Source organism: Solanum dulcamara, chromosome 6, assembly GCF_947179165.1.
Source record: "Solanum dulcamara chromosome 6, daSolDulc1.2, whole genome shotgun sequence".
Classification (NCBI taxonomy): Eukaryota; Viridiplantae; Streptophyta; class Magnoliopsida; order Solanales; family Solanaceae; genus Solanum; species Solanum dulcamara.
The window spans coordinates 13,180,446-13,203,627 of record NC_077242.1 but is presented as its reverse complement, the minus strand read 5'-3'; the positions used below and the strand labels follow the sequence as shown (position 1 = coordinate 13,203,627).

General features: G+C 35.3%; 1 protein-coding gene across 4 annotated transcripts; it reads right to left on the bottom strand.

The window, feature by feature from the left end:
• Positions 1 to 431: 431 nt before the first annotated feature.
• LOC129892117 (rRNA (cytosine-C(5))-methyltransferase NOP2C-like) lies at positions 432 to 23,085 on the bottom strand. 4 transcript variants are annotated; one of them, XR_008767272.1, is made up of 9 exons: positions 21,492 to 21,931; positions 21,288 to 21,406; positions 20,159 to 20,519; positions 18,879 to 19,026; positions 17,828 to 17,965; positions 16,320 to 16,382; positions 15,202 to 15,345; positions 1,829 to 2,103; positions 432 to 1,164 (listed from the first exon to the last, which is right to left on the bottom strand). XR_008767272.1 is itself a non-coding variant. In XM_055967663.1 (8 exons), exons 1-8 carry the CDS (start codon positions 21,567 to 21,569, stop codon positions 2,827 to 2,829), a joined length of 1,626 nt encoding a protein of 541 aa, XP_055823638.1. In that variant the 5' UTR covers positions 21,570 to 23,085; the 3' UTR covers positions 2,133 to 2,826. The 4 variants fall into 4 exon arrangements, 2 of the variants coding, with proteins under 2 accessions (XP_055823638.1, XP_055823639.1); XR_008767273.1 differs by having other exon boundaries at positions 15,224 to 15,345; positions 21,492 to 21,929; XM_055967663.1 differs by lacking the exons at positions 432 to 1,164; positions 1,829 to 2,103 and adding an exon at positions 2,133 to 3,401 and having other exon boundaries at positions 21,492 to 23,085.
• Positions 23,086 to 23,182: the final 97 nt, after the last annotated feature.

The following is a 23,182-nucleotide window of genomic DNA, read 5'->3' as shown; positions in this document are numbered from 1 at the left end:
GTCTCAAAATCCAAAAATTAGTTTTGAGCCAAATTTTGGAAACATGAAAATATTCTGATTAATTTCACAATCAAACAAATATTTGACGATAAATTTATGGCCAAATGCTAGCTAAAATGTGTTTACTATTTGATTTCAAAAAGACAATGTATGTTGATTTTGGACCTTCTTCAAAATAACTCACATTTCACCATTGAAGCTAAAAAATGAAACCATAAGATACAATGAATCCTATCATAAATGAACTTGCAATCATAAGTGCAAAATAAATACCAACTCCAACAATATATCGGCCTACTAATAAAACCCCATAACTTGGACCGTATCCCATTAGAACAGATTCATATAAGAAAATTAAGGAAGCTATAACTATAGCGTAACGTCGGCCAATATAATCAGAGGTTCTTCCAACAGTTAGTGCGAACCAATTAAATCACATAAATTTAGTAACCCTGCTAGAATTTCTCAAAAATAAAAATTTGGACAAAACTCAAACATTAATGCTTCACCAAACTTCATAACTTAATACCAACTTCAAACCAAAAACAAACATAAGCATTCATTCTTTTGCATCTACCAAATTAACCCAAAATAAAACACAAACATTCGTTGTTTTGCATCTACGAACTTCAAGAAAAAATAGGTAAAGGCTGTCAATTTCTTTGCATCATTCAGAACATACTAAATCTGAGATCTCCCATTAGCTTTTCTTGTCTTCAACTTGCCCACCTTCTTCTCTTTTTCTCTTTTCAACTGGTTCGTAGTGAAAGATTCTTTTCTTTTTCAAGTGAGCTTAGTGGGTGAGTAAGGCAAATCTGTAGGCTCACTAATTCCAGCATGATCACCTTTAAAAGATATCACTCTATTTCTAGAGGCTCTTTTTTGATTCATCCTCATCTTCAATTTTGTGAGATGTTCAGATATGACTTGAGGCCTTATATCTGGATCACTTTCAGGCTCTCTAGTAGGACTAAATGGTTCATACTGTTGTTGTGATAATGTAGGTGTAGGCATAAAATGGTATTCTTCCTCTTGTGTTGGTCTAGGGGCTGAACTGTTAACATCATAAAGATGTTCGTGAACTTCTTCTTCAACTTCTTCTTCATCTTCTTCAGTTCTGACCCTTATTTTCTTCAATGTAGCCCTTTGTTGTTCTTCACCAAGCTGAAAAGAAAATGTTTATGTGTTAAGAACTTAGGGGTACAGTGAGATATATAAGTAAGAAAGGTTCTTACCTTGCATGTCCTTTCATTGTGAGTTGATAAACCACACTTACTACATGTCATTTTAGTTAATTTTCTTGAGTGAGCCCACTCTCCTGTTCTTTTAGTTGATGCATCCTTTTCTCTAGTTCTTTTGATCTCTTTAGTCTTCCAACAGTTTTCACAAGATCAGGTGGGTCCATTGCATGTTCTGGCAGTACATTCCAGAATTTCACCTCTTACAGGCATCAACTTGGCCCTATATGTCGTCAAGTAAGCTTCCTTACTGTACCACCAATTAATTTCAGTCATTGGTTCTATCTTCTGGTACAACATAGCCTTGATGGCATGGGGGCAAGGAATGCCAGTCAACTGCCATGACCTACATGTGCATTTTTTCTCAACCAAGTTCACTATATGCCTATCTTCACCCTTAGACACTTCATACCCAAGATCACCATTAAAATCAACATTACATAACTGGGCTATTTTCATATAGGCAGTGAACAATTTCATGCACCTAGGACTATAATTAGTAGTCCATTTGCTTGCATTCCTTTCCGTCACTCTTAACCTATTCATTATTTTAATTCTTATATCTTTAAGCATTTTTAAGATTGGCTTACCTCTTGCTTTACGGATCCAAGAGTTGAAGGATTTTGTGAAATTATTATCCACCATTTGATTTTTGCATATAGTATCCATATATGCCTTGCACCATCTTTGGGGTGGATATTTTACCAAATCTTTTGCAACACTTGTTGACAATGCACCAAGTGCACTTAACTAGTCCTTAAAACCTTCCTCATAAGTACTCCAAGTAGCCCACCAAAGTAGTTTCTTCATCTTCCCTGACCTAAATCTTTTCATCCAGTTGGCTTCAATATGCCTAACACAGTACCTATAACCAATTAAAGTGAACAGTTAGTTAACTAACTCAAAGAGGAAAAAAATAATCAAAGCATCTTAAAGAACCTATGATGAGACAAAGGAAGGACATTATTCACTGCTTCTAATAGTCCCTGTACATGTCAAATACGTAAATACATAATTATAAATTGTTATAAAAAGAGGACAAATTTATTCAAATAAATATAAGAAATTAGTTACCTTCTTCATATCAGACATAAAGTAACACTTTCACCTTCTTTTAGATTCAATGAATTGTTCAGAAGTTGTAGAAACTATGTCCATGTCCTAGTTGTATTTTTATCCACTACAGCCCATGCCAATGGGTAGACACAATTCTCACAATCTTGTGCCATAGCCACCAATAGTTGTCTCTTGCATTGACCCTTCAAGAAGGTCTCATCTAGTCTAATAAAGGGTCTCAAACCTTCCTTCCATCCTAACTTCAGTGCATTGAAGCAAATGTACATTCTGAGAAACTTTCTTTTACCTTGTTCCAACCCATCCTTTGATAAATTGATCACAACATCACTACCAGGATTGCTCAACCTAATCTTATTTGCATAAGCCACTATTTTGTTGTAATCATCTAAGAAACTGCCCTGTATTTTTTTGTAGGGCCATCTTCTTGGTCCTTTTCAACTTTATGAGATTAGCATTCAAGTTGGATTGATCCTTCAAGTCTTGTCTCATATATTTAAGCTTGTACTAAGGATTATTTTGCACCTTTACTCTTGAAAAATTGTGCTAAAATAGTTGTGCAAGCTCTAGAATTTTTAAATGCATTCTCACAATTGTGGTATGTCTTCAATGTTTTAACCTTAAAACCTGGACCCTTACCATCTTGTGAAATAAGAAGGGCAAATGGACAACCAATTATGCATTTATACCTTAATCTTGTTATGTTACTTTTTTCCATTATTATAGGTTTAGCATTTGCAAGGGCATACAAATTCACAATTTTTCTTGCCTCATTCAAGTCCTTGAAGGTTATAGAGAGATAAAGTTCTTTGTAATGACTGAGCTTCTCATTTACTTTTCTAGTCTTTTGCATCTTAATTAGCTCTAACTCTTCAAAGTTATATTCATCATCATTTGACTTACCAATATCACTAAAACAACTTTTTGATTCAGCATCAGTTCCATATTCACATTCAACCAAATGTATTTCACTATGGTGAATAATATTTGGGGCTGAAACAGTTTGTTCAAAATCATCAACAGCAAAGAAATGAATCACCTTAAATTGTTCATTCAATAAGCTTTGGAGTATCCTAACACCTTCAGTCCCTTCAATCAAGTAAAATTTTTTAGAAGGCAATTTCACAAATAGTTGTTTCACAAGCAGAAATTCAAAGTTACTTGTGTACTCTTCCACTATCTTATCATATTCTATGTGATGTGAATCAGTATCTCTCCTAGTAGCAACATACTTTTCGTCATATTCTAGTTGTGGTTTTGTAATCCATTTACCCCCATAATGCAACATAAGGTCAATCAAAAGATCTGTCATATTGAATTAGAAAAAAAAGACATAATGGACTACAAATCAATAAAGTAAGCACTTTAGAAATCTATACTAAAATAATAATAATAAAATATAATAATAAAAAAATAAAAAAAATTATAAATTGTGTACATATTTTAAGAGTCATATCTTCTTGATTGAGACGAATATATTTAGAAGCATACGAAATATTCAATATGATGAAAATGATTGGGTTTGTGGTAAATCATAGCTTCTGTTGGTATCTTTCATTTGTACTTTTGTGATGCTTGAAAATTCTCTTACAGGCATTCAAGGTAAGAATAAAACCAACCTCATGACTTCATGTACATTGTGTGGTGAGCTTTAGATTAAAATTCAATTGCATCGCACTGTTGATCTAGAACTTGGCCTGAATGTTTGTTGAAGCGAAATCCTGAGTTATGTTTGGTTTGAGAAAGGATTGTAGGCCTTTTTTGACGCGATTGTGCCTTTCAAAGCCTACCAAATAACATTAATCCCTAGTTTTCCCACTTTGAGCCTAAAGCCTTTTCTTTGGACTACCACATCTTAGCCTTTTCCCTTTTGAGTGCTTACATGCACTATTCCTCTCTTGGCCCAATCTCCTTGAGCGCACCGTAGACGTACAAATTATAAAAGAAGATCCAACTTTGAAATTGTCTAAGACAAAAGACGTAAAGTCTCCAAAGTCAAGAAAACAAAGACGACTTTCAAAAAAAAATCCTACAAGATCGATGTAAGATAAAAAGAAAACTACTCTAACAAAAGAGGAAAAACCTCAAAAGGAAGGGGTGAAAAGAGAAAAAGCTCAAATAATAAAGACTCAAAAAGAAGTCAAAATATAAGAAGGAGAAAACAAAGAGGATCAAACGCCAAAAGTCGTAACAATCATCAAAAACACAAATTCAGTGTGACGCAAGGAGAGATTAAGTCACTTTTATCCCAAATAAATATCCTACCCGTCTCTAAGCCTACATTAAAAGCCAATAAACAAGCCCTACATGATCTCATTCCAAATATTCTCACATTAGTGGAGAATTACATGCAGGCCAAGCATATGGTATCACAGTTGCATGCGTTGAACTTTCTTGAGAGTGTGAGTGCACTTTGCAAAATGTCCTCAAATCAAACACTTCAAATATATGCGAAGTAGGACTTTCTTTATTGTGAGGGCACTTGAAACAGGAGGATTAGTATAATTCTAAACCTTGTTTTGAAGCAATATGGAAAAAATCTTGTCGACACTTAAGTATGTTTGAGGTACTACTTGAAGTTATAGGAATTACCTTGAAGTCAATCTAAGGTATAAGAAAGAAATTGAGAAATAGTTCTATGCAATCCTAACTGTTGGTATCAATTGTAGTCAAAATTTGATTATCTCTTTACATTCTCAAAAAATAATAATTGCATTTGTCCTTTGAAATTTGATGGTTTGCTCTAAATAATGTGACATTAGGCGAATCCCATCAGTGTGAGATGCCTATTTTACTTCATTGGATCGTCTATCTCAAATGGGCGGCATATCTCTTGTTTATAAATTGTAAATATTACAAGTAATACAGTTTTTCATATTATTATGCTCATATTACACATGTGACTACTGATTATCTTGTCTCAGATTTTACAATACTCATCATCCACAGGATTGAGACTACATTTGACCTGATTCCTGCACCAACAAGATATGTAGGCGCCATAATAGCTCGATTATGTTCCCCGTAAGATTTTTATTTCTCCCTTACAATGAAAACTGGACAGAATTTTTGAGAAGATCTCAAAAATTCACAAGAAGATACTATCTCCAGCAAGTCAAGATTGGAGATCATGTTAATATATGCAACTGAGACAGAATTTTTGAGAAGATCTCAAAAATTTCACCAGAATGTCAAATTTTTTTTCAGCAGCTCGACATTTGTCAAGAGATCTAACTGGGATAGAATTTTTGTGGAAGATCTCAAAAATTCTGTCAAGAATTGTTAGAAGTTCGAAGTCAACTTCAAATAATCTCCAACATTGCTATAATGGAGCGAACATAAATTCAAGATGCGAGCCACTAAGGCCTCGTATAAACTTCTATCAAAGACATGAGTCCCAACGAACACAAATTGTTCAAAATAAATAAATAAATAATAATAAAAAATGATAACATGTCAAATCATCCAAGAGGATGATATTTGCATTTTCATTTGCAAAGAGGGCCATTGCATTTTCATTTGCCAAGAGGGTCATTGCATATTCATTGCCAAGAGGTTCATTGCATATTTATTTGCCAAGAGGGCCATTGCATTTTCATTTGCAAAGAGGACCATTGCATTTTCATTTGCCAAGAGGGTCATTGCATATTTATTTGTCAAGAGGGCCATTGCATATTTATTTACCAAGAGGGTCATTGTATTTTCAATTGCCAAGAGAGACATTGCATATTCATTGCCAAGAGGGCCATTGCATATTTATTTACCAAGAGGGCCATTGCATATTTATTTGCCAAGAGGGTCATTACATTTTCATTTTCCAAGAGGATCATTGCATATTTATTTGCCAAGAGGGCCATTGCATATTTATTTGCCAAGAGGGCCATTGCATTTTCATTTGCCAAGAGGGCCATTGCATTTTCATTTGCCAAGAGGGTCATTGCATTTTCTTTGCATAGAGGGCTATTGCATATTCATTTGCCAAGAGGACCATTTCATTTTCATTGCATTACCAAGAGGGTAATGCATCATTTAAATTATCCAAGAAGATGACATTTGCATTTTCATTTGCCAAGAGGACCATTGCATATTCATTTGCCAAGAGGGCCATTTCATTTTCATTACATTACCAAGAAGGTCATGCATCATTCAAATCATCCAAGAGGATGACATTGCATATTCATTTGTCAAGAGGGCCATTTCATTACATTACATTGCCAAGAGGGTCGTGTATCATTCAAATCATCCAAGAGGATGACATTTGCATATTCATTTGCCAAGAGGGTCATTTAATTTTCATTGCATCACCAAGAGGGTTATGCATCATTCAAATCATCTAAGAGGATGACATTGCATATTATTGCCAAGAGGGCCATTTTATTTTTATTACATTACCAAGACGGTCATGCATCATTCAAATCATCCAAGAGGATAACATTGCATATTATTGACAAGAGGATCATTCATATTATATTACCAGAAGTGGTAATTTTATTACCGAGAGGGCTATAGTATATCGATCTCATCAAAGAGAAACATCAGCATTTTCCAGCGTTATAAACACCTAAAGGGCTACGTAAGGCGCATCAAATATCAGAGAAGATTTGAAGTGCAACTTGCCAATGGATCATTATCCTATCAATGGACATGCATCATATCCTGCCGATGGATCACCTTCATTCGTCCTATCGATGGACATGCAACATTATCCTACCAATGGATTTTCATTCGTCCTACCGATGGACACGCATTTATATCCTATCAATGGATCTTCATTCGTCCTACCAATGGACATACAATTATTTTGCCAAAATATCCTATCGGTGGATCACCTTTATTCGTCCTACCAATGGACATGCAACATATCATGCTGATGGATCATCTTCATTCGTCCTATCAATGGACACACATTTATATCCTATCAATGGATCTTCATTCGTCCTATCGATGGACAGACAATTATTTTGCCAAAATATCCTACCAATGGATCACATTTACTCGTCCTACAATGGATCATCATTCGTCCTATTGATGGACCAACATATCCTACCAATGGATTTTCATTCATCCTATCGATGGACACACATTTATATCCTACCAATGGGTCTCCATTTGTTTTACTGATGGACAGACAATTATTTTGCCACGTATCCTATCAATGGATCACCATCCTACCAATAGAGCAACATTATCCTACCAATGGATATTTTCAATATGTAAAGAAGAAAGAAATTGTGAATGACATCAAAGAAGATGCAGCACAACGTGGAATCTTTTCTTAGCAGCGAACTGGGACACAGTCCAAAAAGAAATATAGAACTCATAGGACACGAGCTGAGGAACGACTTCCACCACAGTAAACCACATTCTTATCGGAAAGCATGTGGTTATTTTGGGGTCCAACCATAATTCAAAAATCCATACCAACCCCTTTTCAGAAAGATGAAGATGGAGTCGATCAAAATGAGATTTGTCAATTTTCTTTGTCTAGGATCTCTTTTATCGATCATATCCAAAGAAAGGGACAATTGTTGACACCCAATTTTAACCCTCCACAACGCAAATTAACTATCGAGTTTCTTTGAATTTCGAACATTTTTGAAATAATTAGCTTTTATAAAAAATAAAGATATTTTCATGTTATTCTTAACTATTTTTTTTATAAATTTTAGTATAATATACATATTTTTATATAACTATATCTTTGATTACTATTTATATAGTTATTCAAAAATTATCTCAAAAAGATTTTATATTTAACTAAATACAATTTTAGTTAGGTTAGTTTAATTATAGTTTGTATTAAAAAAAATTTAGTTTTGTCTATAAAAAAAAATCTCCAATCTCCCACATCGAAAATTGTATGAAAATTTAAAATTTTTGGAGCCTATATAAAGGCTCATATTCTTATTAAGAAGAGGGAAGAAGGGGAGGTTTTTTAGCCACATGTGCAGAAACTCCCTCAAAAAGCACTAAAATTGATCTCAGGATCAGTAATTGCCCTTCCTCAGCATTACAAAGGATTAAGGGATCATCAACATACTGGAGGTGGTTGACTTCCACATTGGCATTTGAACTTGGGGTTTGGTTTGCGATTGCCTCAAAACCTCTTAGACATTCATTATTCCTAGTCACCTTTATCATGTAACTTAGACCCTCCATGACTATGATAAAGAGAAAAGGAGACAAAGGAGCTTTTCTCCCCCTTCAGGTGTTCCATTGATAAGAACTGAAAATCATACAAGTGGAGATGCAATATCTTACCCAGTGAATCCACTTGCTTCCAAAACCCATACATGAGGGCATTTTCAGCAAAAATTCCCAGTTTACATGGTCATATGCCTTCTCAATATCCAATTTGCACAAAATTCTTATCTTTCCTTGAGTAATTTTGGAATCTACCACCTTATTTGCAATTAGGATAGCATCCATTATTTGTTTGTTCTTAATGAAAGCCAACTGTTGAACATCTACCAGCTTGTCAACAACTTTCTTCAATCTTTCTGTCAGCACCTTTGATAGCAGCTTGTAGACACTACCTATGAGACTGATAGGTCTGAAATCTCTCAGTTCCTTGGCTCCATGCTTCTTTGGAATCAAAGCAACGTATGTGGCATTGAAACTTTTCTCAAATACACCATGAGAATGGAAGTTCTTGAAAGTTTCCATGATATCCTTTTTTTACTACATCCCAGCATTTGATGTAGAGCCCCATTGTGAAGCCATCTGGACAAGGAGCTTTGTCCATTGCACACATCTTCAAACGTGAAAACACTTCTGGTAGAGCTTCTCTTTCCTCTTCAATGATCACCGAACAATTGATCAAATTAATTGAAGGTCTCCAACCTGTGTTTTCTTAATATAACTTCTGATAGAACCCAATAGTTTCCCCTCTGATTCTCACCGGATCCATCACAAATTCATCTTCAATCATCAGTTGGTCAATATTATTGCTTCTTTTATGTGCATTGGCCACTTTGTGAAATATTTGGTATTTTTGTCCCCTCTTTCAGCCAAAGTGCCCTTAATCTTTATCTCCATGCTATCTCTTCACTTTTTAAGTGCTCTTCATAATCCATTAGAAGAGATGCCTACAAAGATGCATCTGATTCTGTTAAAGTCCTGTTCTCCATTACTGTATCTAGAATGGCCAACTACCTCAGAATTTGGACTTTCTGCATTCTTAGATTTCCAAAGCTCGTATTGCTCCACTCCTTCAGTTTGCCTTTTAAAAGTCTTTAATTAACATCCCAGGATGTAATCAGGCTTTCCAATAAAAACAAGAGACTCCCACCACCATCTGACTCTTTCCACAAAACCCTCCATATTCAACCACCAGTTATCAAATTTGAAATAGGATTTGTTTTGATCCAGGCTCCACATTGTAGTGTAATTGGATTATGATCTGAGCATGATCTCTGCAACACAACCTGTTTAATTGCTGAAACTGTCATCCCATTCCTTCGATATCAGAATCCTATCAATTCTAGAAGCAGCATTGTTGTTGTCTCCTTTGAACCAGGTAAAGCTCCCCCCTTCTAGTTGTAAATCCAAAATATCCATGTCTGCAATGAAGTCTGAAAAATCTACCATTGTTGGTGTTCTCCTCCTGCAATTTTTCTTCTCAGATAGAAATTGTGTGACATTGAAGTCACCACACACTACCCATGTCCCTTCAAACAAACTCCTGACAGCCCCTATTTCCTCTCATACATGTTCTCTTTCAAATCTGCAATTCGGAGCATATACTCCTGTATTATGACACTTATAATCCTCCAACAGAGCCTCAAATTTACATGTAAGAGTGTAAGAGCCAATTTCCAGAACTTCCACTCTCCACGATCCTCTATCCCATAACATCAGAATTCCCCCTCTTGTGCCACTAGCTTGAAGACAAGCATATTTGACTCATCTTCCACCCCATAATTCTTTTATCATATCTTTAATCTCCCCCTCTAGCTTAGATTCCTGTAGACAGACTATGTCTGCATTCCAGTTGAAAATTAAGCTTTTCACCAATCTTCTTTTATCCCCACTATTAAGCCATCTTACATTCTAGGACACAGTTTTACTTTGATGTCGAAAGATGCGAGCCTTCTAAGCTCCTGAACCCCCTTGAATCTAGGCCTCTTAATGATGAAATCATTTTCCATCTTTCTAGCATGCCTGTAGCTATCTATTTGCACAAGTAACTCCAGCGACTCCTCTTCATCTCCCTCGAAATCAACCCCAAACATTTTCCCAGCTTAATCATATTTTGTCTTACCCATGCAGATGTCTCCTTCTCCTTCTGAATAATAAGACTCTGATCCTGTTGAATTGGTTTTACATCTACCGCCATCCATTCTTCAATTTATGTGTCATTCTGCATGGTAACTATGGTGCTTTGGTCCTTTGAGATTTCCGAAGCCAAATCTGCTTTGTTGCTATTAACCTCCTTTGTTGTGGCATCTGGAATGCACTCCAGATAATTTCCTGTATCTCATATGTCTGAGGAAATTTTTCCATTATATGCATGTGCTCCCTCTATCGCGATTTCCAGTTCCAAATGGTCATGCTTTGGAACTGAGACTTCGCCTCTCACTTTTGAAGAAAGAGGATCGAAAAAACCTTCATTAATGGGTTTGATCCTTAAAAATGACATTGGCTCTATCAGGCCCAATTTTATTTTTCTTGGAGAACTGGCCCAAGTGGTGTCTAGGAAACGCTTGGGTCTCCACCTTCTTCTCACGTGACCTTCAACTTACATTTAAAAATTACCTCAGTTGTCTCTGCATACCCCACGTGTTTTTGCTGAATTCCAACAGTTGTAGGTATGAAACTTTGTCCTTTTCCTGCTATGGACAAAGATATTGCATGTTGGTCCTTTGACAAAGAGGGACCTTTGGAGTCCAGTGCTACATTCTCCCATCTCCGGCAGTATCTTCTGGGAATTGTCTCCCAATTTCAGCGACGCCATTTGGAATCGGACTTTCTACACCACCTAGATGGGGATGAAAAACTTAATTCCATCTCTTTCAATTGATACCTTGTTAGGGCAACTTTGACCATCTCCTTTGATTTTGACTCTTGCCCACTTCAAATGGTTTTTCAGACTTGTCTGCTCTTCTGTTGCGATCCAATTCCAACCACCGCAAATATTCTCAATTTCTGTGAAAATCCATTGTGACCGGAGTTGTAATGGAATCCCCAAAGCTCGAATCCAAGTGGTTTTAGATTTCTGGTTTGAATTTTTGCATCCTATTACTGGGTTCCACCAATGTAAATAGATTTTGATTTTCCCCATCTCCACTCCTTCTGGATAATTTGTTCGGTCATGTTTCGGTTCGAAAACTCGAACAAAAATGAGTTGTTTGCCATCTCATATATGCTTATTCCAAATACTGCTTTCCAAGAAATTGCACTCCATCTCCTGATGTCTTATAAAGAAAGTAGTTTTGTTTCTCCCTCTTTAAACGAACCCACTATGCATCTCTTGAAAAGGCCGGTGTCTCTCTCTTCATGGGGTTCTGTGATATGGAGATCACCTTCATTGTAGGAGAGTGTCGTCTCGCAAAGTGTATTTGAATGCCATTTTCTTTCCCCCTGTCGTCTCGCAAAGTGTATTTGAATGCCATTTGCTTTCCCCTGTCGTCTCGCAAAGTGTATTTGAATGCCATTTGCTTTCCCCTGTTGCTTGGGCATAGGAGAGGTCTTCCTTAAATAGTCTGGGTTGTTCTGCAAACTTTGGTTGGTGAGAGCATTGAATGAGCCTCTCTATCTTAAAAGCTATGTCATTCCACCCTGCATTTAAAGCTAGCTCAGGGATTATTATAACTGATCTTTCCATACCATGTAGAGAGAGAATGCTTATATATCTGCCATGGTCATCACCTTCCTTGTACAGAAAGTCTATGTAAGTTTCTCCGTGTTCCTCCATCTCCTGATCACTTTTTCTTTATCCTTGGATGCCTCTTTAAGAATGGTGCACAGCCATTTCGTAGTTCTTACACTCATAGTTGATCTTCTCATCATGTTACGACTTCTCTCCACCCATTCAAACCATGTATCTCTTCCCACTACCCATCTGATGATGTCAAAAGATTTGAAAACTCCGTTGAAATATATCCTGTTTTCCTCCATCAGTAATCTGAAATGGAACTGCTCAGGCTATTGGGAAAGGAGAAAGAAAGGTGGTGTAAGCTGTCAGAGTGTGATAGCTTGGAATAGAAAGAAAAAGGTGTTTCCGGCAAGGGGTTTCCTCTCTGCTAGGAAGTAGGAGAGAGGGAGTCTTGGGAGTTTTGCTTGAGAGAGTTCTTTCCGGCGACATTGGAAACCATGTATTATGTAATGTGTAAGTATGGATATAAAAAAGGTTCACTGTAAGCAATTAGCAACACACATCTTAATTATATTTTTTCTCATGCCTTTACTTTTTTTTGAGATAAAGGTAATTGTACATTCACAAAAACAAACTCATCATCCAAACAATGATGAGTAAATCACTTGAAAAAACCTCAATAATATTTTCTCCTATGCCTTTATTCCTCACATGGTATCAGATCTTTGGGGAGAAACACTCAGGGGTCGTTTAGTGTGAAGAATAACATCAAATAGTCTCGGAATTAAATTATAGTGCCACTTAATTTGTTGTTTGGTTGGCAAGTCCGGGATAACTTATCTCGGGATTAATAATTAGTACCGGAATAAGTTATCCCTCCTCTTGGGTGTTATAGTAATCTCAGGATAAAATAGAGAACATGACAAAAATATCCCTTTGAACCCTTTTTATACATCACTTTTCACATTTATGTATATTCACATTATTTTTAATACCATGTATATTAACATTTACAATCTTCACTGCTCCTTATTTTTATGATAATTCTTTTAATTAAAAAATTAGACTATACAAATATAATTTTTATTTATTAATTTATTTAACTAATTCTTATGTTTATTTATGTTTTGATTTCTCTACTACTAAATTATATATTTTTAATTATATATTTTTTTAGTAACTTGAAAGCTTGTATTTTTATATATCAACTAAAATTAAAACTTTAGTATTTTACAATTTAAGAGTAATATGTGTTTAAATGAAGTGATATAAATAATAAATCATCTTTTACTTAAACAAATTTAAGATGAAAGCTCTATTTTTAAGCTAAATAAGATGAATATTTTATTTTTAAATACATATGGTACCATCATAGGAATGCACACACAAAAATATTTAAGATAAATAAGATGAAAATTTTATTTTTAAGAATGAATAACTAAAGCTTGCAAAGAAAATATAAAAAACTAAATAAAGTGAAGGGTATTTTTGTAAACAAACAACTTGTTCTTAAAATTTATTCAATGCATATTATTTTGAATACAACAAACCAAACAATCAATAAGAAATAATACCAGCATAACTTATCCTATCATAACTAATCCCAGCATAACTTATCTCATCTTAACTAATCCCATCATAACTTGTCTTCAAACCAAACGACCCCTCATTGTGCGGTAATCAGCAACATCTGGGACAGTCACCGAGACTTCTTTTCCGGTAACCTCCACCGCTGATCTAAGGTCCTTGGGGGACGACTGGTGATTCTGAACTAAGCCCACCCATTTCCAACAGTTCCAATAACTAGATTTACAGATCTGGTCATATTTTCACTTTCCAAACAATTTGTTCTCCAGTTCCATCGGCTTCTCTGGTTTCTCCTTTTACTGCGTGTTCTGCCTGAACAGTCTATACTCTCCAGATTTTATTTCAGGTCACTTTTGCAGCAACTCTTCGACGGTTTTTTAGGCAGAACTGATACTGTTCCCTTCCTGAATCTTGATTGTTTACTATTTTGTTTTCCCAGAACTCTCTTCAATAACCATGTTTTTCAGGTTTCATGTTTTAGTTCCAAATACATGGGATTGCAAATCAAAGTTTTATGATTACTTTGGAACCCTCAATGGGAAGTTCTATCTATTTAATTTGGGCTTCCTTATTGAGTTGTAGTGCAAGGTCACAGTGTCCAAGATCACTAAACCAAAAAAGGGAAGCCAGGGTGATGAGAAGGCCCGAGAACAATGGGAAATTTAAGAAGTTGATATTAGTCAATACTAGTGTTGAAAAACAACATGAATAACAAAGGAAAATGTTTCTAGTTCTTACACTTATAGGACTTCCTTATGACCTCATATTGTTCCTACCATGGATGAATTCTCTCTATTACTTCGCCTTGTCACTATCTAGTCACAAAGTGATCTCATCACCAACCATTGACTCCTCTATTCTGGTATCTCAGACTATGCAGAATTGAAGAGGAGTCATTTTTAATATCTCAACCCCAAGTGTAGTTCTTTTAAGAGGACTGGACACATTCGTGAACTATGATATACTTTAGATTGTCGACATCCAAAAGTGTTCATGTTGCTCAAACTGCCACTGCAGGTAATCAGGGGCTTTCTTTATCTGAAGGGGAATATACTGAATTCCTTCATTATGGGGCAAGTAAGCTGACATCTCCACAGACTTATAAAATATGCACCTAAATCGCTCCATAAACGCTAATTCTTCCACTAGCAATCATAGGCTAGTGATACCTGGATTTCTCTAAGTCGCCAAAGTAGCACCTGAACAACTGTCATCTATTAAGGTGTATGTAATTGAATAAATTTGCCTCAAGTAAGGGATATGTCAGCTTACTGTCATTGTTTTTATTACTCAACACAAAATGCTATACCATTCTTAAGCAAATACTATCAATGAAAGGATCAGACTGCCATGGTGCAAGTCTCAGCAATTTAAGGACACCTTAACCTTCCATGTAAAATCATTTCAGTAAGCACCAAGGAATCCAAAATATTGTGAAGTTAAAGATGGGCCAAATATTAAAGATAATAATACACTTATAATCACCTGTCAAGTTCAGAAGGTGCACCTTATTATGAGATCTGTCAACAGCAACAACCTCCCCTTTGTCCTTCATTAGGCTTGCTATGGCTGTGGTTTTCCCCCCTGGAGCTGCACACATGTCCAATATTCTCTCTCCCGGTTGAGGATCTAGAACAATTTGTTGTAGGAAGAAGAAACATGTCATTGGAGATGAGATAACTACTCACTTAACCAAGCTATTTTTTGCAGAAGTTACGTGATAGGTAGTATTAGAGTGTTGAGGAAAGACAAAAGAAGAAGAAACTTCATGCATAGAAAGAAAGGGGAATACATCTGCAAGTTGTCACAAAAGCAGGATGTAGAGCAAGGTACCTTATTACAAAACCAAAATTCCATTTTCCACACTATAAAATGTATTAGGCTATAGACTGAGATATCCAGTAAAAACAATAGCTTAATCACCATAGTCAGGACATAATGTGCATTTGTTAGCAAGTGCCTGCAAATGCAACACTTTATCGACATTCAGGAGTTAATCTCAGAGTGGCCTTGTTAAAGCTGATGTTCAAGTTGGACAGCATCTCTCTAGATCAACGATAGCCATGTATAGTAGAATTTACAAGAGTAAAAAACAGGTTAATACAAGGGATGGTGAAGCTTGTTAGGGCATACTACTGATATCAGAATCAAAGAAAGCAAGTATCAAGTCAAGAAGATAAACTGATGCAGCACCACTGTGGATCTGAGTTGAGATATATAAATTATAGGAAGACTTCTTCAATTTGCTATACTTTCAGAGGATTATATCTTATTCTCAGAGAAATTAATCCCAGAGTTCATCTTTCAGAGAATACTGGAAACAGCATAATCCATTTAATCAATTTACAAGTTACATCATTTGATCTTAAAGCATAATGATCAACCAAATTAACTGTTTACCATTCCTCTTCAAATTTAAACTGGCACTTAAAACTAATGCGAACTCATTGTTCTTACAATACGAATACTTCAAACTTGCAGCATATAGTAAGGAAACAAGAAACAAGTTCAAAATGCATGAGTTACCGTAAGAATATATAGTGTGCATATAATGTAATGGTATAGACTCACCGTTAAAACAATGTGAGAAATTATGGACATACCTAAGGCATGTGCAGTTATTATGCTTGGCAGGTTCTGAAGAAAAATCTCGCCCTCAAGCAAATCTGAAAGCAAGATATTATAATCAATCTCACAACTTCGAAAAGAAGTTGCTATTTACAGACAATCCAAAATCACTTGGAAGTATATTCTTGTGTATAATGTTTCCTTTTTGTTCTTTCTTTCATATTCAGAAAACCACTGTGCAAAAAGACAATAGGCAACACTGACAAAATCACTCATGGAGAGGACAAGTGTACGAAGTGTTTCCTTTTTCATTAATAAAGATACTTTTAACAATCAGAGAAGAACTGCTGAGTACACTGATAACAACAAAAGTTCAACTTAACGGACTCCCCCATTCCTTCTGCATCACTAACAGTTCTGGACTACTAAGACATTCCATTTTCTTTATACAACGGAAGTGGCAATAGCATCTACCCAAGCGCTACCTTCAGGAAGATAATGATTTGCAATATTGTTGGACTCTAACCAACTATGTTGAAAATTTGCAAATATAGCATCCCTCCAAAGAGCCTTACCTTCGAAAAGTGACAAAAGCCGTTAATGTCTCTGTCTAGAAATGGAAACTTATATTGTTTAGTGACTGTGACCAGAATCATCATGTACACTGCTTTTTGACCACTAATGGGACCGATTCTCCCCTTGTCCATTCTCAGGAACACGAATAGGCAACTGACTATCATGATAAACATATTTAGAGAGAGCTTGGAAGGGTCTCTAATGGCAAAATATCATTCATGTTGAATCGATCCTGGGTCTAACCAGAAATTTGGTTTTAATTTGCCTTCCAAAATGGCCAGAAAATTTCTCCACATTCTAATCACTGCAATTTAGAAAGGCAAAAAACTAAAGCTTCTAACACAAAATTAGTAAAATCACACGGAAATAAACTCTCTTTTCTACTCCTCTTGATAAATGGATGACATCTAATCAGTCATCACAAAGGAGTGCATCAACTGTTACTATACTCTAAAATCTATGCACCAAACGAACAAACACTATATTAGCATACTATACTTCTGATTCTCACAGACATCTTACATCACTTCTGTCGTTGTGAACTTGAGTATGTTAAAGTTCCTCATTTCCAGTTCATAACCATGACTTAGACTTAAAATATCAGCTAATAGTGTAAATGTGCCACAGTAATTCTCAACAGGGATGAGAAACAGAATCGAAATTGATACAGATACCAAAAGAAAAAAGGAAGAGACACTTTTTTATCAAGTAAGAAATAATTTCATTCATAATGGGGGAAAATCCTATATATAAAAAGGCAGAGATACCCCTATCAGACAAGAATTAAGTAGCAATTTAAAAATGCTAGACTGTAAATATTCTTTAAAACTAGATAGTAACAACATTTATTAAATTGAAGCAGATTCTCATCATCAGGTGGGACAAACCAGAGTACGCCATAAAACTGTATGCACATAATATCCTGTAAATGATTTCAATAATACTGGAAATGGCGAGAAACTTATACCATAAAAGGAGGGTAGTCTAAATACTCTTTCCTTCATATTCACTGCAACTCCTTCAGTAACACGAAACATCCCAGCTCTGGACATCATTGCTGTTGCTTGGCCAATGTAGAAGCCATCTCTTTCAAAATAATAAGGATCTAATCAAAACTGAGATTGGTCACTCTATTGGCTCGAAGAATGTCATACAACTTAAAAATAATAAAAAATGACATAAATTTTATATACTGCAAAATTTGATTGTGTAAGAGAGAAGACAATATTTCAACAAATCAAGCAGATCTAGTGTATATTTCAGAACGATCATAGCATACCTTTTTTACAAGTACAACAACATACCCAGTGAAATCCCATTAAGTAGAGTCTGGACCTTTTTTTTACAAGTAATAAAGAAAAAAGACTATAACAAAATTGTATCCACAAAACCAGACTAGATGAAAAATCATCTTGGTATTTAACCATAAAAATGCAGTATATCCCACCATAATCATGTGAGAAGGAGGATATTTCTGAAAAGATTAAAATCCGTTCAGAGTAATGTGAAATGAAGCCAACGGTTCAAATAAATTATCAAATATCTTACTGCAAAACTAGCTTTTCATTTTGCAAGAAATTCGCCAAAATAAGGAGTCAAAATAACTCTCACATTAAGGAAATTCTCATTCATTGAGAAATAAATATCTGAATTCTGTGCATTAAGTGCATACCATCACCCCAGCAAATAAAACCTTTTCTACATCGAAACCAACGGGCTTACCCCCAGCTCTAACTACTAGCTGAGGCAGGTGTTAATTGTTACCGATACAAAATCATTAATTTACTGATGCCCAGTCATATTTGGGCAAAAGTGAAAATGAGGAAACGCCAAAAGCAAGACCAAAATGTATACTGCAATTACACGCACATATCAAGTTTATGTCAAAGAAATAGTAAGTTCCTCAGCAAACTTTTTCACACAGAAACGCATTAATGCCTTTGGGGTCAAATCAGTGTAAGAATTCAGAAAGGACACTTTATTAGATATGAAAAGGTGCAAACAAGAAGTTAGTTTACCTTCTTGTGATCCTTGTAGAACAGTCCCGCGTGTCATTGCAATACCCCATCCACCATCTGGACCAGACTGTTCCACAGCAACTGAAACTGCAACTGCATCACCTCTTTCAACATGAGCACTGCATGCCAAAACACCAGGCACATAAACCTGGGAAATATGACAAGTAAATGGTAAGATTAATGTGTCGGGTACTAATTTGTAATTTAACTAAAGTGCATGCACTCTTTACAAAAAGATTCTAGCAAATCAAAGAAGAAAGCTCTTCCGGTGCTCCAATGCCATTGTTTTGGTAATATTGCCAACTTGCAGGAACGTGTCTCCTGTTGGTATATTTGTGCCCCTATAGACAAAAAACTAATGCATAACATCAAGTGATATTGAAGGTCAAGATGTCACTAGTCCTGACAAAGGTATGAGCCTATCACATAGCTTCAGATAAAACAGGCATATATGGAGAAGAAGGGTAAGTACTACTTGAAGTACCAGTCAAAATTTACACCCCTGAATAAGACATGATAAATTAAGAAAAGAAAGAAGAAAAGAATAAATTGCCGAATATGATACTCACATGATTGCATGACCTTAATTCTAAAAAGTCTTCCAGTTTATGCAACAGTACAGTTCCTTCTTCAATTATGATTTTTTTCTTTTTTTCCTTTTTCTTTGTAAGTCTTTTTCAGTGTACTTTCTGAAAATACTTCCAAATAGAACTAGAAATGGAATTCAAAAACTTAAACAACTCCGCGGAAAGCACCATCACTGGTTCAACGAGAAGGCCAACTAATGATTGATGGATCACTCCCTCCCTATCCGTCTCTTAATCCCTCATTCCACTAATCCGTTGTTACTGACTCATTCAAGCCATAGGCTTTAGACTCTCAATTTCTTTGTCTTATTAGCACAGGTTTTAGGCAATAATGTTGCTGAAAACAAAGGTATGTATGTTGTCGGGAAAACAGTCAAGTGTTTTAATATAATAGAGAAGATAATAGGTAAGAATGTACAACTCTTAGACAATCTCATATATCAAGAACAGTATCATGCATTTGCATGCACGTACTTAAGCAGCAACATAGATAACTTAAACACACAATACATCACTTGGTAAAAGTTAGAAATGCCATTATGATTTGCCATTTTTCCATCCTTGTATGTACAGGTTGAGATATACCTACTATCCACATTGACTCGGGGGAAAGACAATGAACTTCTCCAATTAAACTCAAAATGAATTCCTATAGCTGACCGGGTTTATATAAGTGCTGAATAACTCACTCACTTGGGCACCACGAAGAACTGCCTCTGCACACTTTCGGCTCACAATTACCTCCTTAAGAGGTTTGCCTTCATTGTCCCCATAATGAATAGCATGCGGTCCTGAACCTTTAACAAAAACTACATAATCCAAGCCAGGAAATTGACACTTTGAGATAATTTTGATGGCCTTAAGAGATTCTGCACTTCCAGTGCATTCTAAGGTTGCCTTACAACAATTATCTGTCTCCCATGTAGTAGCAGATTCTTGAACTGCGATATCGTGCATTCCTCTTTCCTTAAAAATTTCCAAAAGCTTCTCGATAACAGCATCACTTGTTGATTTGAGCGTATTCACCCGGATACAAGAGTAACATGATGGGCGCCTAAGAAAAGCATTAACATTTGAACGTTAGATGGGAACATCTACAACAACAGCATACCCATTGAAATCCCACATTAAGGAAACATCTATACGTAAAGGAAATATCATTGACACTTTTTGTGCCTGCAGTCAAGGCATTCAAATATCACAAACAAAGCAAAGAAATATGTTTGTACACACAGTTGGAAACAAGAAGAAATCATAAAAGTCGTAACAGAAGGGGGAGTACTTATTTTGTTAACCGTAATAGAAATTATTCTTTCAACTTTCCATACTAAAATGATACTGACAAAGGTAAAATAGTCTGGACTTGTATATACCACATAGTGAAAGATTGTAACAAGTCTATAACGTCAGACAACGAAGTAGCAAACTCCCTTTATGCTAATACAATGAATTTTTCATAAATTTGAATTCAACAACAGTTATACTCTCCAACTTTCCTTCGAAGCGAAGCTACATTAATAATGAATTTAATTACTAATAGTCCTTTATTGTTAGTCTCTTATTTTTCTCAACCTCATTTTTGCCTAAATTGCTTAGCATAAGATTTGTAGTACTGAATACCAGGACCTACAAACACGTAGATTGAGCTCAACTATATTCATCAAATTTAAGAACTTTTAATCAATTCAACATAGAACTCAACTACTCAAGTTAAACCATAAGTTATCTAACAGATACATAACAATAGAAAAAGTGTAAATTTGAAATGACAGATTGCAAATTGGTAGTGATACGTATAAGGTAGATGAGGCAAATAGCATACGTGAGAGCAGAAGAAATCCGAGAGAAATGATCAGCTCCGTAAGCTTTGATGAAGTATTCTTCAACCTTAGGGTTCCATTTCAAAGTTGGGCTGTAACAGTAACGCGTTGATTGATCCATCTGTACGTGAATGAACAGTTACAAAATGTCACCATTAGCTGTTGAAACAGTGTGATTAGGGCAGAGAGAGAAAGTGTTTTGTTACCTGAGAAATGGGAGAGTTACTATGGAGAGTGAAGAAGCTTCTACGAATTGCTTTGATGAAGTCCCTCCCTTTCTGCATTCATTCAATGACAGACGGAGGAGGGGCAATTGAGTTTTCCAAAGCATTGCGATGTTTATAGACGAACCCGCAAGTAGTATTCTCGGGTCGTCAATTACCCAAGAAAAGAAAAAAAGGAACTCGGGTCATGTTCAAACACGAGTTGCATGTATTTTATTATTTTGGAAAGCTTTCAAAAACATCAAACAGAAGAAAAAGGCCAAAAATATCCTTTAACTATTTGAAATAGGTCAAATATATCATTTAACTATTTTTGGACTTAAAACTATGTCTCTTGTTATACTATTGGGTCAGTTTTACTTTTTCGTTTGACGGAATGAAATGTGACATCCTATATATATTAATTTACGCCATATAGGATGTTCACGTAAACACCACACCCCACCTGTCCATATAAGTAACCCACCCCACCCCAATTAAAAGACCCAAATCACCCATTAAAAAGACCCAACCCATTAAAAGACCCCACAAATTCTTCAGATAACTCTCTTCATCTCTACATTTTGAAGCATTTTCAGATTTTACGATTTCAAAGCAACATTGTTAGGATTTAAGATTTACGTAATCTTTCGGTATGTTAGATTAGTGAATCAATTACTTGCTTATTTAAGTTCAAATAGTAGTATTCATGTGATTTTGGGTCTGATTGATTTGTGCATTGGGATGGGTTAGGATTTTTGTAATCTTTTGAGAATTTTGTCTTGTATATGGTGGTCATTTTCTATTATGTTAGACTTGGGAAAAATTATTTATTTGTTTGAGTTAAAATAGTAGTATGCATGTGGTTTCGTATCTTATTCATTCGTGCATAGGCTAAGTAGAAGTTTTCTTCAACTCTAGATTTCAAAGCAATGTTAGAATCCTCTATCAATTCACTTAAAGCACCGTATGTAAGAAGATGTCATTGTGGTCTCAATGCGCCAAATTTGACGGCTTGGACTGATTTGAATGCAAGGTTCTACAAATGTCCAAGACCCAAATTAAGTTGTAAATTAATTTGAGAATTGGATGTTTGTATACAAACTTTGTTTGGTCAAATTAACAATAAGTATTTCTGCAAATTATTATGTAAATGTGATGACCGAATTTGTACACTACATGTAGGTCACTTCATGTGGATATTGGGAATGGCAAGACAAACAACAACTCCCGCCAAGAGTGTTAACTGTCATAATGGACCTAAAGGATAAATTGTGTTATGCCATTTTTATTGAGGTCAGATAAAGTATAATATATAAACTCTAAAATGATTAATTATTATATAGAGTCGTCACCTAATTTATTAAGGAAAATAAGAAAATCTATTTGATGCATGACATGTATGACTCACGTTTCAATCTGCGAAAAACCAGTTTAGATTCTAGAAAAATGTTTATATTATTCCAAAGGGAAGGTGTTGGGCACCCTTCAAAATCTTCAAAATGTGGTACCCGGCTAGACTTAATTTATCAATAAGGGAGGGGATAAAATTATTATTTGCAAGTATAACACATATATATGTAAAAAAATTCATATTAAAATCATATAAAATATATGTATAAAAAAATATGTATCAAGTAAATAATGTTTACTATTGTCAATTATATGTATAAAAATATGAGAAAGACAATGTA

Bases quoted from the DNA above. Each gene is read 5' to 3' on its own strand.
- LOC129892117 (XM_055967663.1), bottom strand. From the start codon at position 21,569: ATGCAGAAAGGGAGGGACTTCATCAAAGCAATTCGTAGAAGCTTCTTC. The intron at 17,966-18,878 runs GTAAACTAACTT...AGTTTTGATTAG, and splicing joins TCTACAAGGATCACAAGAAG to ATCCTTATTATTTTGAAAGA. The intron at 16,383-17,827 runs GTATAAGTTTCT...TCTTGCTTTCAG, and splicing joins TAGACTACCCTCCTTTTATG to ATTTGCTTGAGGGCGAGATT.